The following is a 16,842-nucleotide window of genomic DNA, read 5'->3' on the forward strand; positions in this document are numbered from 1 at the left end:
CCATAGAAAATCTAGCACAACCCTCATAATTTATTTTTCACATCAACAGATTTTTGGTGGACCTTTTGGCATTTCAACTACAGATATATACCAAAGAATGATGTACAATTCCTTTGACATACCACAGCTTGAATAGCATTGGTGTGAATAACAGTATTAGATATGGCGAAATTCCATTTATCTGCTTTGGTTTCACTGGTACCTTTCACAGCGGGCATTTTCACTTGAATTATGGTTGCATTCTATTTAGAAATAATTTTGCATGGCATTTTGCATGCATAATGGCTTTAGACTTGGAACCTTGGAACACCAGAATAGCGTGAAAAGTACACTGAAGCCTTACATGAACACAACTTGGTTAGGAATGGATTAAATTAAGGAAAAATCACATTTAGTTTTTCTTATTTCTCTTTATTCATCGTATTGATGTTATTCATATTCATCGATAGAAGAACTGGTTAATAGTTCGATCTCTAATATTTTACCTTTTCAGTGTTTTGCTCGAGTCTAATCCCTTGTAAAACCCTTTGCAAATTGTTTTGCTGTCATTGGTGTTGTTCTTGGCACCTTTTCCAATTCATTGTAAGATCAAAATACAACCGCTAGGTGGCAATACAGAGCTCAGAATCACTAAAGAAGAGCTATTTTTTGATTGTCCTGGTCTCGTATCAGCTTGTCTCGTGCAAACATTCACCATTTCAAACAATTGCTACCTTTCTTTCCAAATTGTATGATTCACATCATACGACATTGACCTTCTAATAATTAGCATACGTTTGCATGTAATGACTTTGCGTGTGTAATAACTTCAGACTCATTATTGAATCGCCAAAAAGACTTACTTGCATGTAAATCCAACACTATAATGCATTTACGACCGTATGTATTTGACCAGGGGAAACATCTCTTTGTGTAACGCCGCAAAGAAAATTAGTCCCAGGATCCCTCGAATTCCCCCAAAGCATCTCGTCCAATCAGAGCAGCGCTTTTCTGTATGGGGTTGTCTGCGCCTTGGATAATTTCTGCCCAGCTGAGAGGTGGTCTTTGTATGACAGAGCTGATTGAAAAAGGGCTCCTGACTCTGCAGACAACAGACGACAGGCACAGCTGCAGCTGCTGGGAATGCTTGGTTGAGTTCACAGAGAAGTGAGAGGCTGCGAAGAAGTGAGAAACTGCAGAAGAAGAAGCGCACGAAAACTCTGAGATTCCTGTATCCCTTTGTTAATTGTTCCTCATACATTTCAGTCCATTTTAAGAGCCTGATGTCTCTATCTTTATCTCGAGCGCTACCCTAAGGTTCGCACTGGCCAGAAGAACATATCTAAGAACTTTGCTTGAGAAGCATCTTGGATCTGAAATGGGCAGCACATTAGTGTGGCTGTCCCTAGCGCTGTCAGTGGCGTTTTCTGCCGGACAGGACACAGGGACCCCGGCCACAAAGGAGGACATCCCGGAGGGGGCATCCACCCTGGCATTCGTCTTCGATGTGACCGGCTCCATGTACGACGACCTGGTGCAGGTCATCGAGGGCGCGTCCAAGATTTTGGAAACATCCCTGAACAGACCGAAGAAAAATCTGTATAATTTTGCCCTGGTCCCCTTCCACGATCCAGGTAATGTAATGAAACTATGTGGTGTAAAATTATGTTACTTTGCAATGCATGACATTTTTTTTTTTTGTGCAAAACCTCTGATCACTTATTTGGAGTTTAGAAAGTGAGAAATGTGATAGTTTGCTCCCAATCCGCCCTTTGAATGCCTAATGTACCTCCAGAGGAAGGACTCTGGGGGATTTTGTCTCCGCACACAGATGTTCAGCCTGGCGGTCACTATCATTAGCATTCCGCCAAGTTTGTGGCTTTAGGTTTGCAATGCAGCTTGATGATTATTATCACCTCTGGGTTCTCTCTCATTCTCAACAGCTAATCATGCCTAGAATATATATAATTGGGCTATTTAACAGTAACCCCGGCTTGTAGGTCAGAGGTGCAGGCGAACTGTCATGTCAAATAAGAAGTTCTAAACAATTAGTGTTAAATATTCAGGAATCACATTTTACTCAGATGTATCCCTCCTTGCAGTGCTATGGGAGTATGTAATTGCAAACAAAGCTATTGGTACATACATTCAATGCATCAATGTACATCACTTTCCAAGTAAAATGTTTCCTTACCAACACAACCACAACTTTACTGGAGCTTACTTTGGAGTTTGAACATTTTGGTGATGGAGAGACTTTTTCTAAGGATGTAAAAGTCCCTCTAATTATTATTTTCTGAGGAGGGTGGAGAGGTCACTTACCTTCTTGCAAAAGCAGCATCACATCCTGCTGTGATGCCATGTCATGGGGGTTTGTGTGCTGGTTTTAAGGTGAGACGGTTTGATGTCACCCCGTGCAAAAATGCTCCGTTAACAGCATGAGCAAAGAGGTAACGCTCAAGTGTGTACTAGGATAAGAGATAAGATAGACCTTACATTTGAAGTCTTACAGCAGCACTATAAGTGTATAATGGGTTGCATCAGTAAAAAAAAAAGAAAAAAGAGACAAGTACACTCTTTCTACAGAAACACCCCTTTGGATAATCCTTATAGAGGTCAACAGAACCAGAGAGCAGCAGACTGTGTTTGTTGCAGTCTGAAGTAGTCTTTACGCACTTTAGTGTATAACAAATACTTCTTACCATGACCTCTCCGTTTTGTGGTATATGTGTAATATCCTGCCAAAATGTTATTTAAGACTTTATATGTTTCCCCCTCACTACTTCATGGTATATATATTTCAAATGTACTTGGTTTAACTTCAATACACTGCATAGAGAAAAAAACAAGATTAATCGACAGAGATGATGTGTAGTAGAGAGACAGATTCCTTTTCCAGATGTTTGCTCTCCTCTGCTAAATTTCAGCATGCCACAAACTCTTATGAAATTCTTTAATGATAGATTCTGTGCCTAGAATAATAATAATTTTCAAGGAATAAATATGAACAGAATACACAAGTGTAACATTGGTGAATTCCTCATTGTGTGCCTCAGGGCGGGAATGTAAATCCTAGATCATTAGCAGGTGATAAAAAAGCTGTCATGTATTGTTTCTTGGACAAAGCAAAAGTAGGGAAAGAATACTGTGATGACAACCTGAACGCAACCTGAACGCAACCTCAAGGCTCGATGAATTGCAGTTTTTTTACTACTGTCACTAGGAAGTAATATACACCATTCTCCTCTTACAGTAAACAGTAACAGCTTGAATCCGTCATTCAAAGTTGACTTCTCTTTGTCCTGCGTCTCACAACCAAGTGATTTCGTTTGCTTCTTAAAATGTTTAAGAGGATGTCAGAATGTGTTTTCCAAAACCCCCAGGGGAATAGTGGAATGATTAGCACGGCACACTGCAAGCAGGGGTAGCTGAACATTTCCCCAAATGTTATTCTGCCCCTGCTTCGCTTTTTGTCCTTCTGCAAAAACATCCCAGACCCTCATAGAGCACTTTTGTTTTCCTAGGAACTTTTTATAGGGTTTGTTTCATTCTGACACAGATCCAATTCCTCCACTTTACATCCGACCCAGTGCGATAACGCAGTCCCTCCTGTTTGATTTGGCTCCCTTTAAATCAGAGGCCGGAGCTCCCCCTTTATTTACACTGCAATCTGACACAGTAAACATTAGAGAGTGTGTTTGTGTATCTGGGTTTCTCGCTGCCTGTGTGTGTGTGGGTGCTTGTCTGTGTGTGTGAAGCAAGAGTGTCAGGAGGATGCCTGGATATTGGGGTCAGGCTTGTGTGGGAAGATCAGTCAGGAAGCCTCCCCCCTTTCCTCCATCCTGCAGGGAGAGAAAGAAAGAGAGAAAGCAAGAGGATACTTCACAAGTCATTTTACTGAGGCACAGAGGTTGTGTGTTCAGCACTGCAGTCTGAAAGCATGGCAATTAATCAATGGTAGGGTTGATTGTCATCATTGCATACCCTTAGTTGCTTTTAACCTTTATAATTCTCTACCACAAATAAATGTTAAAAAAAAGCTGTGACCATCTATATTTAGTAGCTGACGTCCAAAGAGCAATGAACAATCCATTATTAAGAAATCCAGTCTTGGGTGGAGTAGTGAAAGGTGTATTGCAAGCAGATGCTCTGGACTTGTGGACCATTTATTTGAAAGTTTACAGCCAAATAAACTTTATTTCACAACACTCTTACCATTACCAAGACAGGAAATGCTGCATTTATCCCAGAATGTATGTTCAATTGTGCAGTTCTCCAATTAACCATTATAACAAGACAATCTACAAGGTGTGAAGAATGTGTCGTAACGAGTTGGCATGAATTAAAGTGTGTTTATGTGTGTGTGCTGTTCACGTTTCCGCAGATTAGTTTCCAGAGCCCTCAGAGGTTCTACGTTCTTCGTGGCTCTGCTGACGTACTTACGCACGTGCTCGTCCTTTTAAATACTACCTTGCTGTGAGAGGGTGTGTTTGTGTCTCTTTACGTTCTTGCTTGTGTGAGTGTTTAATTAGCAACATTTGAGACGGGTCAGAAACCTGAGCCTTGGGTCTGTGATTATTTTTTGTTGTGTTAGCTGTTTACTATACAGATTTTAAGATGACTATGCGGTTGTTGTTTGTTCTGGCTCAGTCCTTTAATTTGAAGGTGATTGCATCCATATCAAAGTGGCACACTTTATCTTTTTTCCATATTGGTTCGCAGTCTTGTGCAGTTTTAAATGCCAGAAAGCAAAGGAGCCTACACTTAAATAAGTAATTTAATATTTTGTGCTCAGCCTTTGCACTTTTCTTGTCTTTACTTATAGTTGTTTTTCTTCTGCATTGTCCTCTACAGGATACTCATTTCTAAAAGTAGTAACACGTCCCAAATGCTGCTCCCACTATGGAAGTGAACACTCTCAGAATCTCTCTCTACAAAAGTAGAGGTACGGAAAATGTACGCTCCTACCCTCTGGACAAAGATTTTGACTTCCTAAGGCTGATATAACAGCCTAAGAAATGCCTTTATTTCTCAGGCCATTTATTTCACAGTATGTGCTAACTGATTATATCATTCCCTTTATGATTTAGGGTTGATGATGATCATAAAGTTCACTTTTGAACAGTTTTTCCTGGAGGGCATTCAGCAAAACGAACATACTGTATCTCCTTCCTAAAACGTTTTGATTGTACTGGATGTGTTCAAGGAAAGGCACAAGGAATGGTACAGGCCAAATAGAGAGAGACTAACTGGGTGATTTCAGCCTATGATCATCTAGCATGTAGAAATTCAGACGCAGATTTTGACTTTCCAAAAGGAAATCAATCACCGATGCCTTTGTCTTCAATGTAATTGCTATCAAGTGGTTGTTTCAGCTGGGATTTCTGTATATTGGTTGATGGCCTGTCTTGCAACCCTTCTCCAGCCAGTAAACTTTAGTTAGAAGGAGCTGGACCAAAGCTTTGGGTGTGGTGTGATGAGAGAAGATGACGGGATTGCTTCTACCTCCTCTGAATGATCAAAGGCACTCATCTCAGAGTTTTCTTTGTTGGTATTCAGCGTCTTCTTCCACCGTCCCCTTTTCCCTTTGTTTCCTTCTTTCCAGAGCAGCAGTTTTCTGAACTTCCCCGCCCGTGTGAGATTACAAGGTGCCTGCGTTTATCTGGACACAGTCAATAATGATGCTATTAGGCAGGAATGCCAAAAGAGAGAGGTGGAGGTTTGGGGAGGATTAGAGGAGGAGAGAGGTGTGTGGCAGACTACAATGTGTGTCTCTGTTTCAAGTTGCCCTAGAATATTAAAATGGCCTTTAATTTTTGGACTGTACATGGACCTTCTGAAGTGCCCAGAGGTGCTCTTAGTGCTATAGTTTTAACTCTATTTAGCTTTGTAATTGGCACTCAGCAGTTTATCCCCTTTCATCTAGGAAGGCAGCACATACCTGAGGGCTGCTTCAGGAACACTTGGAATGTGGCCCATTTGGTTCCCAGTTAACAAATGTACGTAAAAAGGATTAAGGGACTCCAAGGCTATTATGAATAGAGGATGTTACTGGTGTGGTCGCAGGTAGTTGACCTTTGGATGCAGTGTTTGACCTGAATTACCCTTGTGTCAAACGTTTCTGGTACTTTGTACTCTCCACCATGTTTGCTTTGTTTCCCTCCAGGCTGTGGATTTGTTTTTCAACATCTGTTGAATTCTGAGCCTCGTCCTGAGGTCCTGAGGGTGCCTGTGCCCGGGTCATGAACTTCAAGGCTCACACTCAATATTGTCTTGACCCTTTGTTCATAGCTTTTTTGTTTTCCAGTATCTCTCTCAGGTAACTGTCTGAGCGTGGAGGCAGACACGTTAGACAGGCTGCAGTAGTGAAAAAGGGGATGAATAGACTGGGTACTTTTATAGGACACTCTGCTGTAGGGGTGAAATAATTGAGATGGAAAGGAAGAATAGGAAGGGCTAATGTAATACCACTAAATATGTTTTTCATCTCACCAGAGTTAGAAGGTTGATTATGTGACAGCATTACAAAATGATGTAGACAATGGGAATTCATTCGGCATTCATTTAAAATGACGCCATTCTATTCGTACCATCTCAAACATTCAACCTGGCTCAACTTTTGCCGCAGTACAATTGGAAGTCCATGATTGGCATGTGTTTGCTGTTTTTTTTGTGAACAGGACAGAATGATTTAAACTGTGATAGCTTTCCAGACTTGTAACATCCTGTCTCATAATATTATGACCCATTGTGCAGTGTTTTGGTGATGGATCATATTTCTTTACCTCAGTAGGACCTGAAACAACATGCCGGCAAAAGTATTATTTAATATTACACAGAAATGAACAATCTTTCAAAGTCTATTCCTTCTGTGTCAAAAATGTACATTTTATTGCCTGTCTCAGATGTGTTCTGGGGCAGACATGTTTACCTGACCTATCCCTAACTCTTACCATGTGTCCACCGGCAGCCAGCCGCTCCAGATCCATTTATCTAAAAGAGCTGATCACCCGAGGCAAGTCAGGTGATTTTGATAACAGCTGCCACTGCTTGCCTTATGTTAGCAGTGCAGTGGCCCAACATATCGTGTTCAGATTTATATGTCTAATATAGTTATCAATAACATACTGACCCATTTAATGATTCTATAACAAAATCTTAGGTCCCATAATCACTTCCCTGAAATCCAAGGATAGTTTTTAGCTGCTCATTGCCAGCCATATACAGGTATATATAAACTGTGTTGCATGTTAGCATTTTCAGTCAGCATTTGTTGGTGCTTTATTACTCATAATAATAGAAAGAACCTCAGCACTTTGAGGGCTTCCCTCAATTTTATAGTCAGTTCAGACTCTACAGATCGATGTCTAGACATTGTTTTTTACGAGGCATTTTTCATAAAAGTCTATTAAAGGCAGATTCATATGATTGCGTTGTTTTACGTCATACTTTTGAGGGCCTTGAGGATTCATTTGGAACACATTAGATCTGGTGCCAGAGTTGAACATTGACATGGATCGGTATGGCATGCATGAGCTCACTTTCTTTACTGTGTAAGCTGTTTATGTACATTTTAGTTGAAACACATGTTAGGATTTAGGAGATTGGCTAGTTCCTTTAGAATGACATTTACTGTCAAGCCTTTAATACCAGAGCATTGTGCTTCAGTCAGACAACTCATGTATTGAGTGATTCTGTATTCACCACCACACACAGGCATTTATTAGTGCTTTATGATCCTCATACATACAAAAGAGAGGTCAATGAGTGTGAACATTGGAGTAACATATGTCAGTGTGCCACAACCTCAAATGAATAGTAATGTTCTTGTACTTTTGTTGAATACTTAGATAGGAAACAGTTTGCTAACACGTTCTCCTTCTTTATAAGGTGATAATCTGTCAGTGTTGTTGCCAGAAATGTCAATTTTTGTTGCGTTAATCAAATTCCGTCTCCTAGGCCAGCTTTATTACGAGTCATTCTGCCTTGTAAAAGTTTAACGATCTTATTATCACAGGAAGATACCTTAGCAGGAGGTTTATAGTGACAGTGTGTACTAGATGAGCTCATGGGTTGCTCTGGAAGAAGACCCATGAGTGTCGGCTCGCTGGCAGTTTTGGCCGTGAGCCAAATCTCTACGATGCTTTCTGGGCCTGCACGGCTTAAAGATGGAAGCAAGGGATTTAAGAAAAAGGGAAACAACTAGGCATCTTACATTTTTGAGTGACATGGAGGCCTGTGTAGTTTTTAATTGTGGCAAATGTGTTTAAAAATCTGAATTACTGGCTGCAAGGCTGAAGGTCAGGCTCTCAGTGCCCTCTGCCCCATGCCTGCTCTGGGGGAAGTCATGTATCATGAAGACCACCTCAGAGCAGCGTTTTTCAAAAATGTTTTGCCAAAACACATTTCCTAGGTTTTCAAAATTCTAATGTATAGCATAATGCACTTATAAACAAAAAAGTAATGTACAAGTTTAACTCTGTTGTCCCCCTAAATGCAGTAACATTGTGTGTGAAACCTGAGCTAATTATGATAATAATAATACATGCGATTTCTAGAGCGCTTTCCTTAATGCTCAAAGACGCTTTACATAAAATCAGAACAGAAACAATGCAAAGAAAACTAAAATCATAATGATGAACCTGGTTTCCTGTTTCAACCTGATCACACATCCTGAGCTCATGGTCAACTGTTTTGGTAACCTGAAAAGACTAGAATAATCCACTTTTATAATAACTTATAACTTGTATTTTTGGATTATCAGATGCAAAAGCACTTTTGAAGGTGCTCTTGGCTGAAACAAGTCCCTCAGACTTCTGAGTGTGCATCTGTGTGTGGTCGGCAGTGCTGATCTGCTCAGCAAGCACAATTAGAATTTCCTCAGTAAAACAAAAGAAGCACACAACATAGAAAACACCACCCAGTTCCTTGGGAGCACACTGGGAATTTACCATCACCCGTAAAATAATGAGTAATGAGCTTTAAAGTGTTGTTGTTAAAATGTTGAGGTTGTTGCAATTTCATTTAAAGCGTTCTACTTTATTGAGGTACATTGCAGTTAAAAGGCCACATTTAAATGTAAAGGTTATTTATTTTAGAGTGAATCATAGAATCACCCTCAGCCAAGTCTCAAGGTTTTGGCTTGTATTTTTACAATGGAGGCCATCCGTAGAATCGTCACAAGGTTCTCTGTTTGTCTGCTGCTGTGCCCTTTCAGTTAGAGGCATTTAAAGGCTTAACTCTTTCCGATGCCTCTCTAAGCCACCGCTTTGTCTTTTTTATCCTCTTCTCCAGTCCTCCTGCTCATCCCTAATATGTTGTCAAGGTAATAAAATGAACGTCTGTCCTACCTCTTTGCTGTGATGCGTTATGGTAAAGGGAGATCTTGCCCAACACTACCCATCAGAGGTGAGGTCAGGTTTGTTATCACTTTGTTTTTGCAAGCTGTTGTTTTATTGGTGGAAAGATTCCCCCATGACTTATGACCATGACTTGTTTGTTTTAGAGTTTAACATTTTTCACGGGTGAAGATGACAAAGACCTTTAAGAAGATTTATCATAACTTGACCCCGAAACCAAAAAAGTCAAGACCAGACCATTCAAAATCAGGCAAAGTCTAAAGTCAACCTTGAAGAAAAGGTCCGACAGGGTTTTTCGAAAATTATAACTCTTTCCGCCTTTTGGTATTCTTGGAATACTGTGGAGAAGCACAAAAGTATGATCTCTGCCAAAGCCATTTTCCTTTACAGCCCCATTTAACAAATGTATCTGAGAGGCCCTTGCAATCTTTTCTGCATAATGACATATTCAGTCCTACATGATACCACATCGGTTCCAAAAAACTGCAGACCATAGTTTGGTCAGAGAATTTTCAAAAGCGTGACGTGGGACATCCTGAATAAATCATGATTGAAATCAGAAAGACATTTTTAGAAATTAAAAGGTGTACAGGAAAGCAGGGGCTGCTCTGTTAAAGCCCAGTAATAATACATGGATGTGTGGGAATAGAAACTGTCCAAAAAACTCCAACTACCGGGAATAAAACACAAACAAACTATTTGATTGGGAATTTCAAACTTTTCTCTTAGAGCAAAATACCCCATACATATATAAAGAAGGTGATAGGGGACAGGATAATAATTATGTTATTTCATGAGGAATAGACAAAACTAAGAACAAACTGCCCAGGAACGAGCTGATGGGTACAAATATATGTAATTGGTAACATTTGAAGTGGTTTCTTTTGGTGACAAATTGGTTGCTCCAAATGAAAGCTTTGGTGACAGTCTTTAACCTTTGTTAATGTTGTAATGATTAACCTTTATTACATTGTCAAACTGAATCCAAGCAGAAGCTCTAAGAGCAATATAAATGTTGATAAACCAATTCATATGTAAAGTGTACATCAATGGTACACATCATACAGATGTATTAGTTTTTTCAGAATTGTATTTATTATTACTTTTGAACCACCCACAGATTGAAGTGTAAACACACTTACAAACACAGATGGGGAGTCTTCTAGTTGCGGCAAGTTTCCCATGTTTCCTGGTTCCATGACTGGCTTTACCTCAAAACCACACATATGACACAAACATAATTAAAACGTTTATTGGGTTGCATCCTCTTCTTTGTCCTGTCTCTGGCACAATACAGTTATCAAGCCAGATGGATTAGTTTGGAGCTGTCTTCTGATCACGCTATCCATCAGGACATGCATCTGGGAGGGATTACATGCCTGTGTGTGGTTTGTGCATCAATAGGGTTTCACTTTATGTTTATGTGTGAAAGGATTTGTGGGATTATTTGAAATTGTGAGTGCCATTATTAGAGGTCTGTGGGTTTGAGGCGCACATACCCGAGACACATCCAATTGTGTAAAATACAGTGAAACAAGAGGCAGCGCCCCAGCTCGCAGAGTTTAGCTGCCTGGTGGTCCTGCTCTCTATCTCTCTGTCGGTACTAACACAAGTTCAGTTTGTGGTGGTTGGAAATGAAGCCTGTCGTCAGCTCCGTGCTCCAGGCTAAACCTCCATCATTAGATAGCAGCTGTTGAAGTCAGGCAGGTTAAAAGATGCTGTTTAAAAGAGCAAGGGCAAGTAGGAAAAGAGGGAGACACATAGTAAGGCACAGTATTAAGGGACCGAAAGAAAATTGGGAGAGAGAAAATATAGAGGCAAGACTGAGCATGGGTTTTGTGGCCTGCTGACTGATTTGCAATCCAATCTCCAGGAATATTGGCAGTCTGTGATGCATCGCAGACAATATACCCGACAGACGGCTGACAGGAAATGGACATTTGTAAACTGTACACTGTCCACACTATTTTCTAAATGTTTAATCAATTATCAGAGATTCAATCCAATCAGAGATTATTATCTTGTGAGAGGAATAATAACCACTTCAGCCCAACTCTGCTTTCCCACTTTAAGAAGACAACACATGAGCTTGGTAAAAAAAAAACGCGTGTTATTTTTCACAAGCCAGAAATGTCCTACTTGGGAACATGTTTAAAGGTTGTTTTCAACACTGTGTCTAAGTAAAGCAGGCCAATTTCAGCAAATATAATTAAGGGTGTCTCTGTCAAAAAGGCAATAAAAAAGGAATAAAAGAGTTAATAGTTATTAAAGTTAACAGTTACCATTATGAATAAAAGGAGGATTAGCAATTATGAAAGAAAGAATGTTAATTAAGTGCTGCCCATGTTTGCATACAGTGTCCGGAGACCTATTTAGTTTTGTTGTCTATTCCCAAGAGAAACATTACATATGTGTGCACTCTATTAAGAGTGGTGGCCGCTCATAATGAGGTAATTTAATAGCATAACATTGTTGACCTCTTGTCCACAAAACATTTGTTTGTGAGGGTGTTCATTTCTGATAACGCTGTAAATGGACTTGCATGCCTTACCTCACATATGTGTCTAAAAACATGTTTGCTCCTTTTCATGCAGCATGTTTGGTGCTGGACATTTTCCTTACTGTGCCAAACTAATAGCCCTATGTGCTGTTTCACATGTGTTTTCTCAGTTGGACTGATTAAGTGAATTATGCCTCAAAGCTGACGGACAGAATTACAGCCACTCTCTTTCTGGCAGATTTTACCCTGAGTCAGCAGAATGACAGAAAGCAGTGTGTGTTTACAGCATCTGTTGCTGTTAAGTGCTGTAACAGCTACATGTTGTGTAACATGTTGGGGTTTTTTGGATGGGGGGAGCTGAAGAGCTTTCCTTACCTGACCATTTTTTGGTAAATAACATACATACAGTGTGTTATTGAATCAGTTGGAATAATTGCCATATTGGGTATGTTTAATTAATTCAAATATTGAATCATGAGTGAACCGGCCCCTATAAATGGGAAAAAAATCACCGCCATTGAGGCTGTTTTGCTGCTGGAATTGATGAACTGAATGAGTGAAGTGACCACGGTACATTTGGTAGCTGTTGTTTTCAGCGCTGTTTTTCTCGAGCTTTGTAATATGGCTCTTATAAACCGGGGTAATCCTGCTCTTTGCCTTCAGGAATGAAAAAATGATAGTAGCCTAAGTGTAATTTCTGCCACTGCTAAAAAAACTCCCCACTTTGGCAGAAGGTCTTGGAGGCACAGGGCATATAAAGAGCATAACTTTCCCAAAATGCCCCCTCATATCATTGTCACAACTTTGAAGAAATGTCAGTATAATGTATTTTCAATTGTCTGTCATGTAGCAGCTTGCAAAGCTCTCCTGTCTTATGAATGGATGCCAAAATCCATGGTTGGAAGACCTTAGGGCTGTGACCTTTCATTGCATTGGCCTTGAGATTCCTTGCTGCTGATGTTCTAAGGAAAAAGAAACTCACTCCGTTACGAATGCCTGATTGATTCCCAGGAAAATTTATTTAAGCCCAATGTCAGTGGAGGTAAGAGGGAGTTAGCCATTGGACAGATGCCCAGTATGTTCCATCCCATTAGACTTTCTGTCTCTGTTTAAGCTTGCACGTGATATGCAGATGCGTCCTTTTACAGCCACATTACGGATGAATGCTGGAGGAATATCAAAGTGAAGGTATTTATTTTGATCATTTATTTCACGTCTGTTTGTGTCAAGAACACAACAGATTGAAGAAACGGATGAGGTGTAGGTCTGTTTCTCTCTTTTGTTTTTGTCCCACTTGTCAGACTTTAGACTAGAGCATTCTTTCTCACTGAGTTCATTCAGTTGGCCATGTTCATGCCACTTATGTGTTCTTTGTCATCACAGTGAAAGCATTACAACTATTTCCTGTGTGGCAGCCAATAGACTGTATTAAGATTTCCATTATATCTGTAGTAGGAGGAGTCAGCATCATTTGTCTTCAAACATGTTTCATTTAGAATATTCAGGTGGTACGAAAAGGGAGTTTTTCAAAATGAATTTTTCGATTTGCCTAAAAAGCGTTCTGATAGTATTTGGAAAAATACTGTATCGAGTTCCCTTGCCTTACACAAAACCCATGAGGTGCTTTTGGGCAAGGCACTTAACCCCTGGCTTTTCTTGTTGGGGTTTGTAATGTCTGATACTGTTTAGAGTTCATGAGTATTAGCTTTGGTCTTCCATAGTGCTGGTGTAAAGACGGTGGCTGTGGTTAGGATCACCGTTGCCAAAACGGTCTAAAGAATACTTACAACAGCCATGGGAACTTCTCCCATAAGGAAAGAGATGTCAGATTTTCCATTTCACAAAAGTTTGGCAGGAGATCCATGTTCCGTTCAGAGCGGCCAGACACATTGCCATGTTAGTTTAAAAAGTGCCTCTGATCGCAGCAAATGTTCCTTCACTCCACCTTGAGGATTCACAAGGATGCCAAAAAGTGGGTCATTTGGAAAAATGATCTTGCCTCTTTGTGTATGTTATTATAGAAATTGAAGGTGCCTGTGGAGTGCATTTCAAGAAGAAATGTAAAGTGATGCTCATTTAAAAAAGAAATAGAAAAAGCTTTTGATTCATCATTGCATGTGGTGTAAAATGATGTGAAACTCAACAGCCTTAAATCTTTTCCTTTAAAAAAATCACTTTAGACAGAAGGAAAATAAAAAGCTCTCAGCATTGAGTATGTTAAAAGAGTTTTGGCACTATTCTTAATTTGGCTCCTGGCCTCTAGACAAAGTTTAAGGCTGTTATAAAACAGTTCAACTTCAATATCCTTTTTCAAAAGTAAGGGGTCCTCTGTAATTGCCCACTCTTCAACAAGGGAAACGTTGTTGCCCAATCTGCTTGCATGTGCAAAACTGCAGTGTGTGTTTTTGTGTGTGTGTGCTTGTGTGTCTGTATTTGTGTGTGCCTACGTGTGTGTGCTTGGTGCAGCCCCTCATCAGGCTCATTCCACAGCACAGCTGCAGTGGCTGAAGTCACACAGTTTCACTCAAGAAGGGGCTTAGCAGCTCATTAAGGGATAGAACAAAGTAAGTTGAGAAACACTGAGAGGCCATGTTGTCCCTATATAGAGGTGGGGGCTCTCCTTTTATGGTAAAGTGAAAGATGGCCCCACTTTTGCAAAATCCAAAGCAGGCTTTGAATTGACAACAAAACAATACATGAATAAAACAAGTATTTTGTCTGCAACCAAAGAAAAGCCAGTAACATGATAGTTGTGTGATAAATCAATCAGCACTTTTGTCTCCTTTATCTTCTTACTATCTAGACTAAATGTTGGTTTATGACATGTAGATGATATCAGCTTTGGCGCATTAGTTACAGAAAGAATTGGAAGTATTTTTTAAAGTCAGTAAAGACCTTCACATTTTCATTGTGGAGAGAATCAGCAGCTTCAGGTTCCTAGGTGTCCACATCACTGAGGACCTGACATGGACTCATCAAACAAACACCATCACCCAAAAGCTCTTCTTCCTCCGCAGGCAGCGGAGGTTCAACATGGACTCAAGGATACTCTGCAACTTCTACAGGTGCACCATAGAGAGGATCCTGACCTTCTACAGGTGCACCATAGAGAGCATCCTGACCTACAGGTGCACCATAGAGAGGATCCTGACCTTCAGGTGCATCATAGAGAGGATCCTGACCTACAGGTGCACCATAGAGAGGATCCTGACCTACAGGTGCACCATAGAGAGGATCCTGACCTTCTAGAGGTGCACCATAGAGAGGATCCTGACCTACAGGTGCACCATAGAGAGGATCCTGACCTTCTAAAGGTGAACCATAGAGAGTATCCTGACCTACAGGTGCTCCATAGAGAGGATCCTGACCTACAGGTGCTCCATAGAGAGGATCCTGACCTACAGGTGCACCATAGAGAGTATCCTGACCTACAGGTGCTCCATAGAGAGGATCCTGACCTACAGGTGCACCATAGAGAGGATCCTGACCTACAGGTGCTCCCTAGAGAGTATCCTGACCTACAGGTGCTCCATAGAGAGGATCCTGACCTACAGGTGCTCCATAGAGAGGATCCTGACCTACAGGTGCACCATAGAGAGGATCCTGACCTTCTACAAGTGCACCATAGAGAGGATCCTGACCTTCTACAAGTGCACCATAGAGAGGATCCTGACCTACAAGTGCACCATAGAGAGGATCCTGACCTTCTACAGGTGCATCATAGAGAGGATCCTGACCTTCTACAAGTGCACCAGAGAGAGGATCCTGACCTACAGGTGCACCAGAGAGAGGATCCTGACTTACAGGTGCACCATAGAGAGGATCTTGACCTTCTACAGGTGCATCATAGAGAGGATCCTGACCTTCTACAGGTGCATCATAGAGAGGATCCTGACCTTCTACAAGTGCACCAGAGAGAGGATCCTGACCTACAGGTGCACCATAGAGAGGATCCTGACCTTCTACAGGTGCACCATAGAGAGGATCCTGACCTTCTACAAGTGCACCATAGAGAGGATCCTGACCTTCTACAAGTGCACCATAGAGAGGATCCTGACCTACAGGTGTACCATAGAGAGGATCCTGACCTTCTACAGGTGCACCATAGAGAGGATCCTGACCTACAGGTGCACCATAGAGAGGATCCTGACCTACAGGTGCACCATAGAGAGGATCCTGACCTACAGGTGCACCATAGAGAGGATCCTGACCTTCTACAGGTGAACCATAGAGAGGATCCTGACCTACAGGTGCACCATAGAGAGGATCCTGACCTACAGGTGCACCATAGAGAGGATCCTGACCTTCTACAGGTGAACCATAGAGAGGATCCTGACCTACAGGTGCACCATAGAGAGGATCCTGACCTACAGGTGCACCATAGAGAGGATCCTGACCTTCTACAAGTGCACCATAGAGAGGATCCTGACATACAGGTGCATCATAGAGAGGATCCTGACCGGCTGCATCACAGCCTGGTATGTTAAGACCCTCAACCGTAAGACTCTACAGAGGGTGGTGAAACTGCACTGCGCCAGGACGGAGCTGCCATCCATGGAGGATCTCTACACCCAGCAGCTCAGGAAGAAGGATCACATGATTATCAAAGACCCCCATCACCCCATCAACAAACTGTTCTGTGTGCTGCCCTCTGGCAGGCGGTACCGCAGCATCAGGACTAAAACCACCAGACTCCGAGACAGTTTCATTCCACAGGCAATAAGACTGCTAAACACCTAAGCTTGCACAATTTGTTATTGTTTTTTAAAATGTGTCTTATGTCTTTTATATATTTATATTGCATTGCTTGAGGAACCTGGGACCCAAGTTTTTCATTTCAACTACACTGTAGCTGTGTACTGTATATGACATTAAAAACATTGAATCTTTGAATCTGAATCCGTCTTGATAAACATTTTAAGAGTAAATTCCAACTTTCCATGTCATTTATTTTTGTATGTTTAATGTATCTGTCTACAAGCAACTTTCTCACATTTCCTTCCC

At 41.1% G+C, this 16,842-nt stretch overlaps 1 protein-coding gene across 2 annotated transcripts in view; it reads left to right on the forward strand.

The window, feature by feature from the left end:
* The first annotated feature begins 1,143 nt into the window (after window positions 1-1,143).
* Window positions 1,144-16,842, forward strand: part of hmcn1 (hemicentin 1) — an 86,507-nt gene continuing 70,808 nt past the window's right edge. For both annotated transcript variants that reach the window (XM_079655430.1, XM_079655431.1), the window contains exon 1: window positions 1,144-1,613. In XM_079655430.1, the coding sequence (XP_079511556.1) occupies window positions 1,358-1,613 (256 nt within the window). In that variant the 5' untranslated portion in view covers window positions 1,144-1,357. The remainder of the gene's footprint in view (window positions 1,614-16,842) is intronic.

This window comes from Notothenia rossii (assembly GCF_949606895.1).
Source record: "Notothenia rossii genome assembly, chromosome: 1".
Taxonomy (NCBI): domain Eukaryota; kingdom Metazoa; phylum Chordata; class Actinopteri; order Perciformes; family Nototheniidae; genus Notothenia; species Notothenia rossii.